Source organism: Arabidopsis thaliana, chromosome 5 (assembly GCF_000001735.4).
Source record: "Arabidopsis thaliana chromosome 5, partial sequence".
NCBI lineage: Eukaryota > Viridiplantae > Streptophyta > Magnoliopsida > Brassicales > Brassicaceae > Arabidopsis > Arabidopsis thaliana.
Window position 1 is genome coordinate 18,148,648 of NC_003076.8, and position 16,347 is coordinate 18,164,994.

Below are 16,347 nucleotides of genomic sequence, written 5' to 3' on the forward strand. Positions count from 1 at the left end.
AATATTAATCAAATTTACTAACTCCCCATTATCATTTTCAAACCACACATACCGTAATCCTTGAGTCCAAGTCACTTGAAGGGCATGGAGAAATCCGAGAGCCTCCGCTTGGAGAGGGGAGCTTGATTGTTGAAGATTTGCACATCCTGATCTGAGAAACTGGCCATTACTTGAGTATTTGTGAAGGGTCTTCCTTGAGTATAACCGCTATCAAAGTTGCATTTTATCTATCCAAAAGGCGGCAGAAGCCATTGTCTACATCGGCCTCCTGATTGGGTACGTGGCGAATGTAGACTCTCCGTGTTTTTGGTTTAGAGACTGTGTTGCTTTCACCATTGACTCCCTTCCTTACTTCACAGTTGGGACTGCGATAACCTTTTCAAACCCAAAAAAGTAAAAGGAATTCATAGAGATTTTTCTATAGTTTTATGGACATATTTATTGTTTAAGGTTTATTTTTATTTTTTGGCCCAAACCCAAAAAGGTAAAAGAAAGAAACCCTCGTAGGATGTCACGAACCCGATCTATTTAATGATCATCTCTCTAAATAACACTTGGCGTCGTTGGCGATATCTTCGGCGACAATCTGCAGTCAAAACAATCGACGGAGACGGTTAGTTCATCATTTATCCTTGGATTACTTAGGAAGTTTTGATCGACTTTGAAACATAGAAATTAGGAATCGATGTTGTTGTTGACTTGTGTTGTTCATGATCTAGGGATGGAGGAGTTCGATTATATCAGTGAATTTCCGGATTGTTTGCTAACTCAGATACTCTTAAACCTTCCGACCAAAGATTCTGTTAAGACAAGCGTGTTATCGAAGAGATGGAGAAATCTTTGGTTAAACGTTCCTGGACTTCGATTACGCACCTTTGACTTCCCAGTCTTCCCCTATCCTTATGAAGAAGGCTTCGTAAGGTTTATGGACAGATTTATGGAGTTTAAGTGCAGGTCACGCCTGCAAAAGTTCATGATAACGTATTTCGAACACAATGGTTATCGAGATCGATTAATGGAGTTGATCGGTACACTGGTTGATCGTGGAATTCAACATTTGTATGTTTATATGCATACTTGTAACAGAGTTGATTTCATACGTCAAAACATTTACAAGAGTAAGACATTGGTCTCTTTGAAGCTTTATAACGTAGAGTTAAAGAATCCAGAGTTTGTTGTTTCTCTACCTTGTCTCAAGATCTTGAAACTGGAGAATATTTTTCACGGTGAGGATGGTCCTTTGGTCGTGGAGAAGCTCATCTCAGGATGTCCTGTTCTTGAAGATCTTGAGCTGATTAGGCCTTTTGATGTTTTGACTCGATGAGTTTTGCTGCGTCTGCGTGTGAGCTCTCAGACTCTGAAAAGCCTTGGTTTATATTTTGCGATTAATAGTACAGGTGCTACAGATTTTTCAGTTGAGATTGATACCCCAAGACTCAAGTATATGAAATGTTATGAGAGTCTATTTCATAGAATTATGGTAAAGAACCTGAGTTCTTTGTTTACTATCGACATTAATACGAAGGATAATGTTGGCTATGGCAGTCTTACGGCACCAAAGTATTCAAGGAATAGAGATATCATCGGTGATTTTTTAACCGTGATATCGAGTGTAAGACATACGATCATCTGTTACTCGACTTCAAAGGTATAAATATATACACTCTGTGATACGTATATAACTATTTAGTTCTCTATGAAACAATTCTCACATGTATCCTTTTCATTCTTCTTGCAGATGCTTTATTCTTACTCCAAACAACTGGGACCTATTCCCCAATTCCATAACTTATATCATTTGCAGGCTAGGTTCTCAAGCTCATCGTTACAACTATTGCCAACCTTTCTTGAGAGCTGCCCAGCCTGCCCAAATCTGAAAAACCTAATCATGGTAAGAATCTGCTTGAATCTGGGATTTGGCTAAAGAACATTGTTGAAACATATAGTAAAATCAGCTTGTTCCTTTTTCTCGCAGGAGTTTCCCTTTGAGCCTAAGAATATCGACTTTCACAAAGTGCCTCAGTGTTTAATATCGACTCTCGAGTATGTTCAAATTGAAGAACTGATATTGAAGGAGAAAAGTGGGATTAAACTAGTGGATTACTTTCTTGAGAATTCAGCAGTCTTAAAGAAACTGACTCTAAGTTTCACATATCATTCTAAGAAAAAGCAAGACCCTGAGAGCTACAAGAAGCTTCTTACATCCACAAAGCTTTCTCCCACATGTCAAATTATCATCGATTGACGTGCAGCCGATGATGCTGGTGAGCACATGAGCGTGTTTCATTGAACCTTAGCGTATGAATTATCTGTACTCATGAAAAATCGTTGTTAGAATAAGGTTTATTAGGTTATCCCATCTTTTTGTTGTTTGAATTCTTTAACAACTAATGATCTATTGATCTTTAAAGGGCAAGCCTATGTAACTTTTATTGCTTTGGTTTCAAGCTATTTTGTCTCTTGAATCGGTAAAGTTACTAGATTGTTTCATTGAACGAATAGGTTGTTGGAGTATATCAGAAGAAAATAAGAATCCACATGGGCAAACAAAATGTTTAGAGATTCAGATTTTTGGTTCGGTTTTGGATTTTTTTTTAAACCGAACTATGCAAAAACTAAATGTATTAAATAATTTTTGATCAATAATATTTTACGGCATATTTTTTTATTGGTTGAATTAAATGTAGTTAATTGATTTTTTTATAGGAAAAAAAATCAAATGAGATTTTTGTGTGTTTTTAATCTTTGTGAAATATGCTCAAATATTCCCAAGATATTGCTCCACCATACTTTATATCGATTCATTTTTGTCTTTAACTGCTTAACCCTGAAACAAGATCTCTGGCGATAATCTGCCGTCAGACCAAATCGACGGTAAGTTCTTCACTCCCTTCCTTGAATGTACGTTTACCTTAGTGATTAAACCCTAGGTTTGAGATATAAAATTGAAAAACTTCATCAATGCATTGGATTTGATTTCGGATTTTGATGTCGTCGTCGTTGTTTATGATTTAGTGATGGGGCGCGATAGGATCAGCGAATTACCAGATGGTTTGCTAAATCATATACTCATGTACCTTCACATCGAAGAATCTATTAGGACAAGTGTTTTATCTAGCAGATGGAGAAAACTCTGGCTTAAGGTACCTGGTCTTGACGTGAACGTACATGACTTCCCTGCTGATGGAAACTTATTTGAGAGCTTGATGGACAAGTTTCTTGAGGTTAACCGCGGACGCCTACAAAATTTCAAGTTAAACTATGAAAGTAATTTGTATTATCTAATGGACAGATTTGTGCCGTGGATCGCTACAGTCGTTGATCGCGGTATTCAGCATCTAGATGTTACGGCCACTGATTGTCCTCCATGGACCATTGATTTTATGCCTGCCAACATTTGCAAGAGCAAGACGTTGGTGTCTTTAAAGCTCGTAAATGTAGGGCTTGACACTCCAAAGTTTGTTGTTTCTCTACCTTGTCTTAAGATCATGCATCTTGAAGACATTTTTTATAGTCCTTTGATTGCGGAGAACCTCATCTCAGGCTGTCCTGTTCTTGAAGATCTTACCATTGTAAGGAATCATGAGGATTTTCTTAACTTTCTGCGTGTGATGTCTCAAACTTTGAAGAACTTCCGTTTAACATTTGATTGGGGAATGGGTAGTAACGATTTTTCGGTCGAGATTGATGCACCAGGACTTAAGTACATGAGTTTTAGAGATAGTCAATCTGATAGAATAGTTGTAAAAAATTTGAGTTCCTTGGTCAAGATAGACCTTGATACTGAATTTAATCTCAAGTTTGGCCTCGGCAGTCCTTTGGAACCGGAGGACTTGACTAAGAGAGATATTATCCGAGATTTTCTTACCGGTATTTCGAGTGTCAAACATATGATCATCTCTCATCCTACTCTGGAGGTACGTACCTATATATTTGAAGTCTCTGATGTATTATATAACACATTGATTAAATGTACTTTAATTTTTCACATGTATCATATTCATTATCCTTGCAGGTGCTTTATCGTTATTCCAAAATCGGACAGCTTCCAAAATTCCATAACTTATATCATTTGCAAGCTGTGTTCTCCAGCTCATTGTTACAACTATTGCCCGCCTTCCTAGAAATCTGCCCAAATCTAAAAAACCTCATCTTGGTAAGAATGTGTTTGAATATGTGATTTGGCTTACAATAAAGAACCTTGTTGAAGTATAGTGTAAACTCAGCTTGTTTCTTTGCAGGACTATTCTATTTCAGCAGAGCCAGAGCAAATCGACTTTACCAATCTGCCTCGGTGTTTAATTTCGACGCTGGAGTACGTTGAGATTAAACAACTTACTATGAGGGAGGAAAGTGGGATTAAATTGGTGAAATACTTTCTTGAGAATTCAGCAGTCCTCAAGAAACTGACTCTGAGTTTCATAGATTCTCCCATGACCAACCAAGAGTCAGAGATCTACATGCAGCTTCTTACATCAACAAAACGATCTCGTGGGTGTCATGTTTTGATCTTATAATGCTTAAAGGTCAAATTATTCAACTTTTCTTGCTTTAATCTCAGTTTCTATATTCTTAAGAAAGTTGCATTTATAGACAAGGTGGTTTAGGTTTAACTTGGGAATTAAAACCTCAGGTGGTAATATTGTCTTTTTGTATTTTTGAAACTATGGAATATTCATATGGTTAAAAGCCAATTTATCTATGCATTTTATTGTTTTGGATCATCATCGAAAATCGGTTCTGTGCTATATCTCTACCATGGACAAGTATGTCGTTGAAGTAGAAAATAAGAATTTACATCTATAATGGGCTTTTGCTCAAGGTATCTTAATATCTTATACTATTTCAATTTTTGGCCGAAATTATATATTGTACAGGTTTCAATAAGGTTTCGTAAACCGCAAGTAAGTTGCATTGGTCCTCTTTTGGTTTATGTTTTTTTTTATAGGGCCCTTTTGGCCCTAAACCCAAAAATAAGATAAACCCCCTCGTAGGATTTCTCGAACCTGATCGATTCAAGTATTTAACGATCATCTTTCTAATTATCAAATCAAATCAAATCAAATCTGCCGTCAAATCAAAGCCTAGTAGGATTTCTCCAACTCCGGCAATAATCTGCTGTCAAATCAAATCGACGGAGACGGTTATTTCTTCATTCCTCATCGCACGATTTTGATGTTGATGTTGTTGTTCAGGATCTAGGGATGGAGGAGTGCGATTATATCAACGAATTGCCTGATTCTTTACTAACTCAGATACTCTTAGACCTTCGGACCAAAGATTCTGTTAAGACAAGCGTGTCGTCGAAGAGATGGAGAAATCTTTGGTTAAACGTTCCTGGACTTGACTTATTCAGCCTTCAATTCACAAATCCTCATCATGAAGAAGGCTTGATAAAGTTTATGGACAGATTTATGGAGTCTAACTGCAGGTCACGCCTGCAAAAGTTCATGATAAGGTATTTCGAATGCAATGGTTATCGAGATCGATTCATGGAGTTGATCGGTACAGTGGTTGATTGTGGAATTCAACATTTGTATGTTTATATGCATACTTGTAATAGAGTTGATTTCATACGTCAAAACATTTACAAGAGCAAGACATTGGTCTCTTTGAAGCTTTATAACGTAGAGTTGAAGAATCCAGACTTTGTTGTTTCTCTACCTTGTCTCAAGATCTTGAAACTGATGAAAATTTGTTACGGTGAGGATGGCCCTTTGGTTGTGGAGAAGCTCATCTCAGGATGTCCTGTTCTTGAAGATCTTGAGCTGATTAAGCCTTTTGATATTTTGACTCAGGACGTTATACTGTTTCTGCGTGTGAGCTCTCAGACTCTGAAAAGCCTTCGTTTATATTTTGCGACCAATGGGAGTGGTACAGAGTTTTGAGTTGAGATTGATGCTCCACGACTCAAGTATATGACATTTTACGAGAGTCGATTTGATAGGATTATGGTAAAGAACATGAGTTCCTTGTTTAGTATCGAAATTAGAGCCAAATCTAGTTTTGAGTATGGCGGTCTTTTGAAAGCAGAGGATCCAAGAAAGAGAGCTATTATCTGTGATTTTTTAACCGTGATATCTAGTGTAAGGCATATGATCATTTCTGGGAGCATTCTAGAGGTATATTTAACAATTTATTGTATTTAATTCTGTATGAAAAAAATATCTTCACATGTAATTTTTGTATTTTTTGTTGCAGGAGCTACATTCTTATTCCAAACTAGGATGGATTCCCCAATTCCGTAACTTATATCATTTGCAGGCTTCGTTCTTCGGTACATCGTTACAACTATTGCCAACCTTTCTTGAGAGCTGCCCAAATCTGAAAAACCTAATCATGGTAAGAATCTGATGGATCTTTAATTTGGCAAACTAAGAATATTGTTGGAACATATTATGACATCTGCTTTGTAAGAATCTGCTTGAAATATGTGATTTAGCTACAGAACATTGTTTGAATCATATTTTTTCGTAGGACTATGGGGCATTTAAGGAAGAAAATATCGACTTTCACGAAGTGCCTCAGTGTTTGATATCGACTCTCGAGTATGTTCACATTAACAAACTGATGATGATGGAGCAAAGTGGGATTAAACTAGTAAATTACTTTATTGAGAATTCAGCAGTCCTCAAGAAACTTACTCTACGTTTCTCATTTTTTTCTTCTATAGAGAGCGAGAGCTACAAGAAGCTTCTTACATCAACAAAGCTTTCTCCCACATGTCAAGTTATCTTTGTTTGACATGCAGATGATGATGCTTGTTAGCACATGGTCTTGTTTCATCTTTTGTTGGTTTTGTTTCAATCTCAGGACAGAGAGTTACGCAGTTAAATTATATTTTTGTCTTTTTTCTTTAAGAATTAATATTTTAATTTCAACATATAATAATTGTAGTTTAGATATTATTAATTAATAACTAAAAGAAATTTCCATTTATCTAGTTGTACTAAAGAAAATTTTAATAGGGTTTGGATTCATAATTTATTTGCTATATAAAAGCAATTCGTTCTTCACATTAAAAACAAACAAAAAAAACAATTCGTTATTATTCATTCGGAGAGTTCTTCTGATTCCTGCTTTGATCGTTACGTTTCCTGTGATTGTTTAAACCCTAGAATTTGGAGAAATCTGAGCAAAACACCTTTTGATATTGTAGTTTTAGAAGCTTTTAGGGTTACGTCTCATAATGCGAAACGATATAATCAGCGAACTTCCAGATTCTTTGATAACTCAGATTCTTTTATGGCTTCCAACCAAAGATTCAGTTAAGACAAGTGTTTATCGACCAGATGGAGAAATCTTTGGCTTGAAGTTCCAGGTCTAGACTTAAACTCCGTTGACTTCCCTTTCCCTTACAGAGATATCATCAAGAACTACACTGAAAGATTTCTTGAGTTTAACAGTGCGTCAGGCCTTCAAAAGTTCAAGATGACAAATAATCACGGCAACTACAATGTGTGTTGCGACAGATTAAAGGAGTGGATCGCCGCAGCGGTTGATCGCGGGATTCAACATTTAGATTTCGAGACCAAAAATCCTTCTCTCTTTCTCAAAGATTCCATGCCTATGAACATTTATAAGAGTAAGACATTGGTGTCTTTAAAGCTTGTATGCGTAGAGCTTGAGAATCCAAAGTTTGTTGTTTCTCTACCTTGTCTCAAGATCATGCATCTAGAAAATAATTGGTACGGTTATGATGCTCCTTTGGTTGTGGAGAAACTCATCGCAGGGTGTCTTGTTCTTGAAGATCTTACCGTGGTAAGGATTCATGATATGGTAATACCAGATCTGCCTCTTCTACATGTGAAGTCTCTGACACTGAAGATCTTACGTTTAGTGTTTGATTTGGAGATGATGACTACTATACCTATTTCGGTGGAGATTGATGCTCCAAAACTAGAGTATATGAGTTTTATAAATAGGCACTCTGATACAATCATGGTAAAGAATCTGAGTTCATTGTTCAAGTTAAATCTTGATACTGAATTTGGCTACAGTTCCTTGGAACCGAGAGATATTATCCGTGACGTTCTCACTGGTATATCGAGTGTAAGACAGATGATCATCTCTCAACGTACTCTAGAGGTAAATAATGTTTCTCTGTGATTAACAATTTAGTTTTTCTAGCTATGGAATGATTCCTCACTTAATAACATTCTGTTTCTCTTTTGCAGGTCATATGTCGTTATTCAAAACTCGGGCCTATTCCCAAATTCCATCACCTATCTCATTTGAAGGCTGCATTCTCCAGCACATCATTACAACTATTGCCCGCCTTTCTTGAGAGCTGCCCAAACCTGAAAAAACTCATCTTGGTAAGAATCTGTCTTTGATCTTTGATTTGGCAAATTAAGATCATTGTTGCATATATTGTAAGCTGATTAGCTCTTTTTATTTTGCAGGACTTATATGTTTCAGCGGAGCCAGAGGAAATCGATCTTACCAATGTGCCTCGGTGTATAACATCGACTCTGGAGTGTATTGAGATTAACAAACTGATTAGGAAGGAAGCAACTGGGGTTAAACTAGTTCATTATTTTCTTGAGAATTCACCAATCCTTAAGAAACTCAAGCCGAGTTTCACAGATTCTCCTATGAGTACTATGACCAATCTACCGTTAGATCATCTCTATAAAATGTATCTTACAGCCAGAAAGCGTTCTCGCAGATGTCAAGTTATCATTTCTTAACATGCATCTGATCATGTCAATGAGGGCATGAGCATTGTCATTGAAGATCAATGTAGAAGAATAATCTTATGAAAGTTGTAGTCAGGCTTAGCATTCTGTAGTTGGCACACAAATAATAGTGTCTTCTTCAGATTTGGTTATCTCACTTACATGCTTAAAGGTCAGATTAAGTGACATTTCTAGTTTTGATCTCAATCTCAGTTATTGGTTTGTGATTTTCGCAGACTGTTACGTAGAATCTGTTGTGATTCAATCAAGATATGTTCTATCATTTATAAAGGATTGATGAAATGTTTTTGTTGTTTCTAAGACATCTTATTTTATTAATTAGAATGTTGTCAATACATAATTTAGTTTGGGCAATCGGGCAGAGTTTGGCCTTGTTTGCGGCATACACATTTTCCGTTTACGCAACACGCCCGACGATAATCAGAACATGCCAACCCTCCACACTCAAGGTATGTGTCACATATCCCTCCATGATTCACATCGATTCTTTTTATATTCCCTTCTTCTAAATTTATCCTTGACGGATTAGGAAGACATTTGCTGTCGTTACATTCTTTGTCTTCCTTAGCCTCGATTAGTTTACTCTGATCTGTAGTTTATTTCAAGAAAAACAATGATTTCAAATTAGTATTCTCTATGTTTTCAAAAATTGATTTAAGTAGCGTATACGAATATAATGGAAACATAGATTATGCAAAATAAAAAAAAAGCTTGAGTTTAACCACTACACCATTTTATGAATTCCCAAATCAAAATTCAAATTTACTTACAAGAGAAGGACAGTAACAAGAGGGAGAGAAGAAAAGCCGTCTTAAAATAAAGGTTGGTCATAGCTAACAATTGTCTGTATTTGAATGTTGGATGATTGTTGTGTAAAGAGAATTTTATAGCCTTGCGTTCATTTATATATGGGATGAAAGAACAGGATTTGTTTTTTCTATACAACTGGAACTTTAAATTTTAGTACTATAATTCTACATAGATCGGATAGGAACAAACTTTTTTTCTTTCTTCAGTTATGACTAATTCAATCAAGATATGAAAGTCTATTTCCCCAAAAACAATTATGGTAATAAATCCACAATTTAATTTGGGATTTGTCCTTTCTACTACTTTTGAAAATATCATTTCCAAATCTATATTTTGATTCCATATAGTGAGATGGAAAAACAGTTTTCATATTTTACTTTCTATGAAAATTTAACTTTATAGATTAGATTTTATCAGTTATGAACCTCATTCGAATCCAAGATATGAACGTCTATTTCCCAAAAAAATAATTGTTTGGGATATTTGCGCTTTCTACTATTTTTGAAAAGATTATCTCCAAATCTACGACATTTCATAATTTCATAATTCCTTTCCATTTCTATGAAAGTGTTGTACCACAAGAAATTTTTTTGGATGAAACTATTGAGGTATATTCTTGAGAATTATGTAGTGCTCAAGAAACTCATTTTAAGTTTATATTCTATAACCAAACAAACCTTTGATACATCCAGGGATCTTTTTACATTCCGTTTAACATTTAATTAGATAATAATTAATAGGTAGTACAGATTTATCGAGATAGATGCTCCGACTTAAGTACATGAGTTTAAGAGATAGTAAATCCGATAGGGTCGTTGTAAAGGATGTGAGTTCATTGGTCAAGATAGACCTTGCTGCTGGAATTAATTTATATCAAGTTTGGCCTTGACATATACAGTCCTTTGGAATCTGAGGAATTGACCAAGAGAAACATTATTCGAGAATATTTTAATGGTATTTCAAGTATAAAATATACATATGATCATCTCGCATCCTACCCTGGAGAAATCTATATATTTGAAGTCTCTTATGCATTATATACAACAAGTAAATTCGGACCGGTTAGAAAATTCCATAACTTATATCACTTTTAGGCTGCGTTCTCCTGCTCATCATTACAACTATTGCATGAAATTGTTTTAGATAATTTGGTGTTTGAGAAAATTGATTTTTTGCGTGGACCTACATGGCAAATCATCCTCCACTGGGAACCACTAAACCATTACCATTAGAAATTTAGAATGAGATTCCAATTTCTGACCCAAAGAAGAAGAATAAATTATTGAACTATTGACATGAAGTTTCTTATAAGCATATGGTTTGAATGTCATTCTCTTCTTTCCAATAGTTTAATTATTATTTTGTGCAAATTCATAGGGATAAAAAGCCAAAAACCAATAGGCTTTGGCTCATGGTTGCTTATAATGTTTCAATTTTTGGCCGACATTATTATTGTAGAGATTTGCAACTTTGCATAAACTTTAGAACTTTTAGTAATAAAATCTCTCAACAAAGATGAATCCTAAAAAAAAACCTCAACTATATATTTAATTAGAAAACCCTCAACTTAAAATCTGTTAAATAAATCTTGTCCATCTACATTGTCGTGAAAATTGGACGAACTACAGTTAAATTGACATTAAAACCGACATATATACATTTAACACATGAATAGTCAACAAAAACAGCAAAATGTTCTTCTCTTCGATTATAAATTCTCAAACTTTAGCTCTAAAGTTTTCAAAGTGATAAATCTAAATTGATGAACCCTAATTTATTATAATGGGATTCTCTAAAGTTTATGTGGTGTTAAAGTCGATTATGAGAGATTCTGAAAAATATTACGTTATAATTTGAACTGTAGACCGTCCAATTTAACGATACTATAGATAAAGGGAAATTTTCATTAGCATATTTGAAGTTGAAGGATTAATTACTAAATATGAATTGAGGGGTTTTCTTACAATATATCTTTAGTTGAGGGGGTTTATTACTAAAAACCCTACGCTTTATGTTTTAACTTGTTTTGGTCCTCCTCCTTTAGGCCCAACTAAATGAAAAAAAACCTAATCCATCAATTGTCACTTGGCTATATATCTCCGGCGATAATCTGTCGACTGTGGACAAATCAAACCTACGAAATTACGTAAGAAATTTTAATCGAATTTGGGATAAAAATTGAGAAGCTAATAGAGCGGATTATGTGGTGAGCTACAGAACAAGAAGTTTCTTCCATATATTTCGGTTTTCTTAGTTTGTTGTGATGTAGATATGATCTCCGTAGATATTCTAAGATAGTGTTTGTAATCTATTTAAACGCTTGTAATTTCAGTTCTGAACATATCGAAAATACATTTCTCTTCCATTATGATCTCTGAATCTATAGACAGTAGCCCTAGGAATCGATTTTGATGTTGTTGTTGTTGTTCATGCTCTAGGGATGGATCGCGATTATATCAGCGAATTGCCGGATTCTTTACTAACTCAGATACTCTTAGAGCTTCGAACCAAAGATTCTGTTAAGACAAGCGTGTTATCGAAGAGATGGAGAAATCTTTGGTTAAACGTTCCTGGACTCGAATTATTCACCCTTCAATTCACATATCCTGATCGCGAAGAAATCTTTGTAAGGTTTATGGACAGATTTATGGAGTTTAAGTGCAGGTCACGCCTGAAAAAGTTCATGATAACGTATGTCGATTGTAAAGGTTATCGAGATCGATTAATGGAGTTGATCGGTACACTGGTTGATCATGGACTTCAGCATTTGTATGTTTTTATGCATACTTTTGACAGAGTTGATTTCAAACGTCAAAACATTTACAAGAGCAAGACATTGGTCTCTTTGAAGCTTCATAACGTAGAGTTAAAGAATTCAGACTTTGTTGTTTCTCTACCTTGTCTCAAGATCTTGAAACTGGAGAATATTTGTCACGGTGAGGATGGTCCTTTGGTTGTGGAGAAGCTCATCTCAGGATGTTCTGTTCTTGAAGATCTTGAGCTGATTAGGCCTTTTGATATTAGGACACATAAAGTTCTTCTGCTTCTGCGTGTGAGCTCTCAGACTCTGAAAAGCTTTACCTTACATTTTGCGATCTATAAGGATCGTACAGATTTTTCAGTTGAGATTGATGCTCCAAGACTCAAGTATATGACTGTTGAACAGAGTCAATCTGATAGCATTGTGGTAAAGAACCTGAGTTCCTTGTTCAGCATCGACATTGGTACTAAATTTAATCCTTTGAGACATGAGGATCTAAGGATGCGTAATGTTTTCTACGATTTTTTAACCGGGATATCTAGTGTAAAACATATGATCATCTGTTTGTGGAGTCTCCAGGTATGTGTTTATATAACAATTTAATGTATTAATTCTCAATGAAACATATCTGATTTGCATTTATTCTTCTTGCAGAGGTTTTCTCCTTATTCAAAACCCGGACTGATTCCCAAATTCCAGAACTTGTATCATTTAAAAGCACAGATGTGGAGCTCATCAACACACTTATTGGAAGCGTTTCTTGAGAGCTGCCCAAATCTGAAAAACCTCATCTTGGTAAGAAGAATCTGTGATTTTGGCAAAAGAACATTGTTGAAACATATCGTAAAAACTCAGCTTGTTCATTTCGCAGGAATATAATGTTGAATTGGATCGAGAGCAAGTGGACTTTACCAACGTGCCTCAATGTTTAATATCGACGCTGGAGTATGTTGAGATTAAAGAACCGAATGAGAAAAGTACGATTAAACTAGTGAACTACTTTCTTGAGAATTCAGCAGTCCTCAAGAAACTTACTCTACGTTTCTCATATTCATCTTCTATCTACCTAAAGAGCTACAAGAAGCTTCTTACATCAACAAAGCTTTCTCCCACATGTCAAGTTATCTTTGGTTGTTGAACATTGTTTCAGTGACGTTATTCCTGTAGTTTGGCTTTTTGTTGCTTTGATTTCAATTTCAGGACAGAGTTTCAGTTTAATTATAGTTTTCTCTTTTTTTTTTAATAAAAATTTTTATTTTCAACATAATAATTGTAGTTTATATACATTTTAATTAATAATTGCATTTCTCTGGTTGTATAAAATTCTAATTGGGTTTTGGATTCATAATTTATTTGCTATTAAAAGCTTACGTTACTGTTGGTTTAATGAGTTCTTCAGAATCCTACCTTGATCGTTACGTTTCTGTGTAATTTTTGGCAGAAATTTATTAAAAGCTTTCCTTACTATTCGTTTGGTGAGTTCTACAGATATGCTATTAAGAACTTCACTGAAAGATTTCTTGAGTTTAACAGTTCAAGATGAAGAATGATCATCACAGCCGTTGATAGCGGGATTCAACATCTAGATGTTGAGACACAAAATCCTAGTCCTAGGTATGTTATAGATGGAATACCTATGAACATTTCTAAGAGCAGGACATTGGTGTCTTTAAAGCTTCTATAAGAAGGGATGTAGAATCCGGAGTTTTGTGTTTCTCTACCTTGTCTCAAGATGAAGCATCTTGAAAATATAATTTTATACGGAAACCATGGTCTTGTGAAGAATCTCATCTCAGGGTGTCCTGTTCTTGAAGTTATCATTTCTAAACATGTATCTGATGTCAGTGAGAGCATGAACATTATCATTATGGTTTACGATGTTAAAAATCTTATGGTGTTAATTATAATGTCTTGTACAGAGTTGGATTGTCTCATATGCTTGAAAAGTCGTATTGATCTCTGTTTCTTGGAGTAGTTTAATCATCTTTGCATTCAAAGTGGTTTCGAAAAGTCCCATGGTCAATTGTTTAATATGTTGGTATGGTTGACTTCAAGGTTCTCTGTTCGAAACATTTGTCCAAAGAAACAACATTTTGTTTTTTAGAAATAACATTTGTCAAAAGACTTTTCTTCTAATCCAAGAAGCTTCTTTGGCTCGCCAATATTGACTCAAATATTTTCACCTTTATCAATTACGTACCATCTAAGAAAGCAGTTGAAGACTCGCTCGCTACATCATCCTGGTCAATTTCTGATCGAAATCGTATCTTGCATTCATTTTTGTGTTAGGTGCATATTTACTTTATTCATTCTTGATCACTTAAGTTTTTGTGTGTGTTTCTGGTTAGGTTGTACCCTGCAGATTTAATTGGGTAATCTATAGTTTCACAATGATGTTTTAATATTATAAGCTTTGTGTTTTTTTTTTACTCTCCAGTGTACATCAACAATGGCTACACCAATGGAAAACGAAAATCCGAATTTTGCTAGAACCGCAACATCGTTCCGAAACTTTGTTTCAAAAGATCCTGACTCTCAGTTTCCAGCAGAATCAGGAAGATACCATCTTTATATCTCTTATGCTTGTCCATGGGCTTCTAGATGTCTTGCAATCTTGAAACTCAAAGGACTTGACAAAGCTATAAGCTTTTCGGTTAGTAAAGACGACACATTTAGTTTCGATTTTTACAGAACATAATCTGATCAGTTTGTTCATTAGTCTGTTCAACCACTTTGGAGAAATACCAAAGAAAACGACGAGCATATGGGATGGGTTTTTCCAGATTCAGATACAGAGGTTCTTGGAGCTGAACGTGATCATATCAATGGTGCGAAAAGCGTAAGAGAACTTTATGATATCGCTAGCTCCAACTACACGGGCAAATATACGGTTCCTGTAAGTTCTTTTAATCATGGTGTGGTCTAATCTTAAGTCTTATTTTGTTACGTCACTAAACATTTTCGGATATTTAGAGATATTGTTGGTTTCTTTGTTTTTGGTAGGTTCTTTGGGATAAGAAGCTTAAGACTATAGTTAACAATGAGAGCTCTGAGATACTCCGAATGTTCAACACCGAGTTCAATCATGTTGCAGAAAACCCTTCTCTCGATCTTTATCCACCCAACCTCCGAGCCATAATCGATGAGACTAACGAATGGATTCACGATGGGATAAACAACGGTGTTTATAAATGTGGGTTTGCTACAAATCAAGAAACTTATGATGTGGTAACGTAACTTTGCGATTTTCTTATCAATATTGTAATTAAAATTTGATTCCAACATTTTAATTATTTGTCTCTCTTTGCAGGAAGTGAAACGATTGTATGAAGCATTGGACCGATGCGAAGACATACTCAGAAAACAACGGTTTCTTTGTGGAAACACTCTGACTGAATCAGATATCCGATTATTCGTCACTGTCATAAGATTTGACGAGGTGATTTTACCTCGAATTGTTCTGTTTTCGGATTTTCATATATACGTTTTGTTCAATTTACCATATATCTTTTGAGAATTTTGCTTTGCAGGCTTACGCGGTGATCTTCAAATGCGATAAAAGACTCGTAAGAGAGTATTATCATCTCTTTAACTACACGAAAGATATCTACCAGATCGCGGGAATGAGCAGTACAGTAAAGATGGATCATATCAAGCAAAACTACTATGGAAGCTTTCCTTCTATAAACCCTCTTGAGATCATCGCTCATGGACCAAACATTGATTACTCTTTGCCTCATGATCGACACAGATTCTCTTTAGAAAGTGACTATACCAGACTTGAGTTATTTGAGAGTGCAAGTTTTGTTTGTGAATTGAAATTAATTGAAATTTTTGATTCTCTTTAAAAAGTGACTATTAATTAAAATTTTTGGTAGTTTTTTTTAAGTGAAACACTAATGCTTATTTTGTTTTCCTTTTTTACATTCTTAATAATAAGTTTTGTTTCGTCCAACAAAAAAAAAAAAAACCATTTACAAAATAAAGTTACAGAAAACACAAACGCTTCGTCGGAGCTCAGCTTCCCGCTTCAGAATCGGAGTTGAAATCGAAAATTTTGAAAGTTTTTAGAAT

General features: G+C 35.1%; 7 protein-coding genes across 13 annotated transcripts; 6 read left to right on the forward strand and 1 right to left on the reverse strand.

The window, feature by feature from the left end:
- Positions 1 to 721: 721 nt before the first annotated feature.
- On the forward strand, positions 722 to 2,245 carry AT5G44940 (F-box/RNI-like superfamily protein; the record flags this gene model as incomplete). The annotated part of the gene is made up of 4 exons (NM_123862.2): positions 722 to 1,309; positions 1,526 to 1,648; positions 1,739 to 1,891; positions 1,976 to 2,245. The coding sequence occupies 4 exons, from the start codon at positions 722 to 724 to the stop codon at positions 2,243 to 2,245; spliced, it is 1,134 nt and encodes a 377-aa protein (NP_199307.2).
- A 772-nt stretch (positions 2,246 to 3,017) lies between these two features.
- AT5G44950 (F-box/RNI-like/FBD-like domains-containing protein) lies at positions 3,018 to 4,517 on the forward strand (the record flags this gene model as incomplete). The annotated part of the gene is made up of 3 exons (NM_123863.1): positions 3,018 to 3,917; positions 4,016 to 4,156; positions 4,242 to 4,517. The coding sequence occupies 3 exons, from the start codon at positions 3,018 to 3,020 to the stop codon at positions 4,515 to 4,517; spliced, it is 1,317 nt and encodes a 438-aa protein (NP_199308.1).
- A 687-nt stretch (positions 4,518 to 5,204) lies between these two features.
- On the forward strand, positions 5,205 to 6,744 carry AT5G44960 (F-box/RNI-like/FBD-like domains-containing protein; the record flags this gene model as incomplete). Its single annotated transcript, NM_123864.2, has 4 exons — positions 5,205 to 5,819; positions 5,895 to 6,122; positions 6,202 to 6,342; positions 6,478 to 6,744. The coding sequence occupies 4 exons, from the start codon at positions 5,205 to 5,207 to the stop codon at positions 6,742 to 6,744; spliced, it is 1,251 nt and encodes a 416-aa protein (NP_199309.2).
- Positions 6,745 to 7,189: 445 nt separating this feature from the next.
- AT5G44970 (Protein with RNI-like/FBD-like domain) lies at positions 7,190 to 8,693 on the forward strand (the record flags this gene model as incomplete). Its single annotated transcript, NM_123865.1, has 4 exons — positions 7,190 to 7,321; positions 7,480 to 8,088; positions 8,178 to 8,318; positions 8,406 to 8,693. 4 exons carry the CDS (start codon positions 7,190 to 7,192, stop codon positions 8,691 to 8,693), a joined length of 1,170 nt encoding a protein of 389 aa, NP_199310.1.
- A 269-nt stretch (positions 8,694 to 8,962) lies between these two features.
- Positions 8,963 to 9,617, reverse strand: AT5G44973 (defensin-like protein). The gene is made up of 2 exons (NM_001036935.4): positions 9,473 to 9,617; positions 8,963 to 9,291 (listed from the first exon to the last, which is right to left on the reverse strand). Exons 1-2 carry the CDS (start codon positions 9,531 to 9,533, stop codon positions 9,044 to 9,046), a joined length of 309 nt encoding a protein of 102 aa, NP_001032012.2. The 5' UTR covers positions 9,534 to 9,617; the 3' UTR covers positions 8,963 to 9,043.
- A 1,939-nt stretch (positions 9,618 to 11,556) lies between these two features.
- On the forward strand, positions 11,557 to 13,617 carry AT5G44980 (F-box/RNI-like/FBD-like domains-containing protein). Of its 4 annotated transcripts, NM_123866.3 has the most exons (4): positions 11,557 to 11,718; positions 11,951 to 12,852; positions 12,928 to 13,068; positions 13,145 to 13,617. In NM_123866.3, exons 2-4 carry the CDS (start codon positions 11,953 to 11,955, stop codon positions 13,409 to 13,411), a joined length of 1,308 nt encoding a protein of 435 aa, NP_199311.1. In that variant the 5' UTR covers positions 11,557 to 11,718; positions 11,951 to 11,952; the 3' UTR covers positions 13,412 to 13,617. The 4 variants fall into 4 exon arrangements, with proteins under 4 accessions (NP_199311.1, NP_001330423.1, NP_001330422.1 ...); NM_001344578.1 differs by having other exon boundaries at positions 11,557 to 12,852; NM_001344579.1 differs by having other exon boundaries at positions 11,586 to 11,718; positions 11,951 to 13,068.
- Positions 13,618 to 14,480: 863 nt separating this feature from the next.
- AT5G44990 (Glutathione S-transferase family protein) lies at positions 14,481 to 16,166 on the forward strand. Of its 4 annotated transcripts, NM_123867.3 has the most exons (6): positions 14,511 to 14,562; positions 14,711 to 14,926; positions 14,993 to 15,169; positions 15,277 to 15,501; positions 15,584 to 15,712; positions 15,804 to 16,146. In NM_123867.3, the coding sequence occupies exons 2-6, from the start codon at positions 14,723 to 14,725 to the stop codon at positions 16,119 to 16,121; spliced, it is 1,053 nt and encodes a 350-aa protein (NP_199312.1). In that variant the 5' UTR covers positions 14,511 to 14,562; positions 14,711 to 14,722; the 3' UTR covers positions 16,122 to 16,146. The 4 variants fall into 4 exon arrangements, with proteins under 4 accessions (NP_001119376.1, NP_199312.1, NP_001119375.1 ...); NM_001125904.2 differs by having other exon boundaries at positions 14,481 to 14,562; positions 14,711 to 15,169; positions 15,804 to 16,127; NM_001125903.2 differs by lacking the exon at positions 14,511 to 14,562 and having other exon boundaries at positions 14,569 to 14,926; positions 15,804 to 16,166.
- Positions 16,167 to 16,347: the final 181 nt, after the last annotated feature.

What these genes read in the sequence shown, in the direction of transcription:
- AT5G44973 (NM_001036935.4), bottom strand. Translation starts at nt 9,533, where the DNA reads ATGACCAACCTTTATTTTAAGACGGCTTTTCTTCTCTCCCTCTTGTTA. An exon ending in CTTGTTACTGTCCTTCTCTT is followed by an intron (nt 9,292 to 9,472) that starts GTAAGTAAATTT and finishes AATAAACTACAG; the next exon opens with ATCAGAGTAAACTAATCGAG.
- AT5G44990 (NM_123867.3), top strand. Translation starts at nt 14,723, where the DNA reads ATGGCTACACCAATGGAAAACGAAAATCCGAATTTTGCTAGAACCGCA. An exon ending in ACAAAGCTATAAGCTTTTCG is followed by an intron (nt 14,927 to 14,992) that starts GTTAGTAAAGAC and finishes TTTGTTCATTAG; the next exon opens with TCTGTTCAACCACTTTGGAG. An exon ending in ATCAAGAAACTTATGATGTG is followed by an intron (nt 15,502 to 15,583) that starts GTAACGTAACTT and finishes CTCTCTTTGCAG; the next exon opens with GAAGTGAAACGATTGTATGA.
- AT5G44980 (NM_001344578.1), top strand. Translation starts at nt 11,953, where the DNA reads ATGGATCGCGATTATATCAGCGAATTGCCGGATTCTTTACTAACTCAG. An exon ending in TCTGTTTGTGGAGTCTCCAG is followed by an intron (nt 12,853 to 12,927) that starts GTATGTGTTTAT and finishes TTCTTCTTGCAG; the next exon opens with AGGTTTTCTCCTTATTCAAA. An exon ending in ATCTGAAAAACCTCATCTTG is followed by an intron (nt 13,069 to 13,144) that starts GTAAGAAGAATC and finishes TTCATTTCGCAG; the next exon opens with GAATATAATGTTGAATTGGA.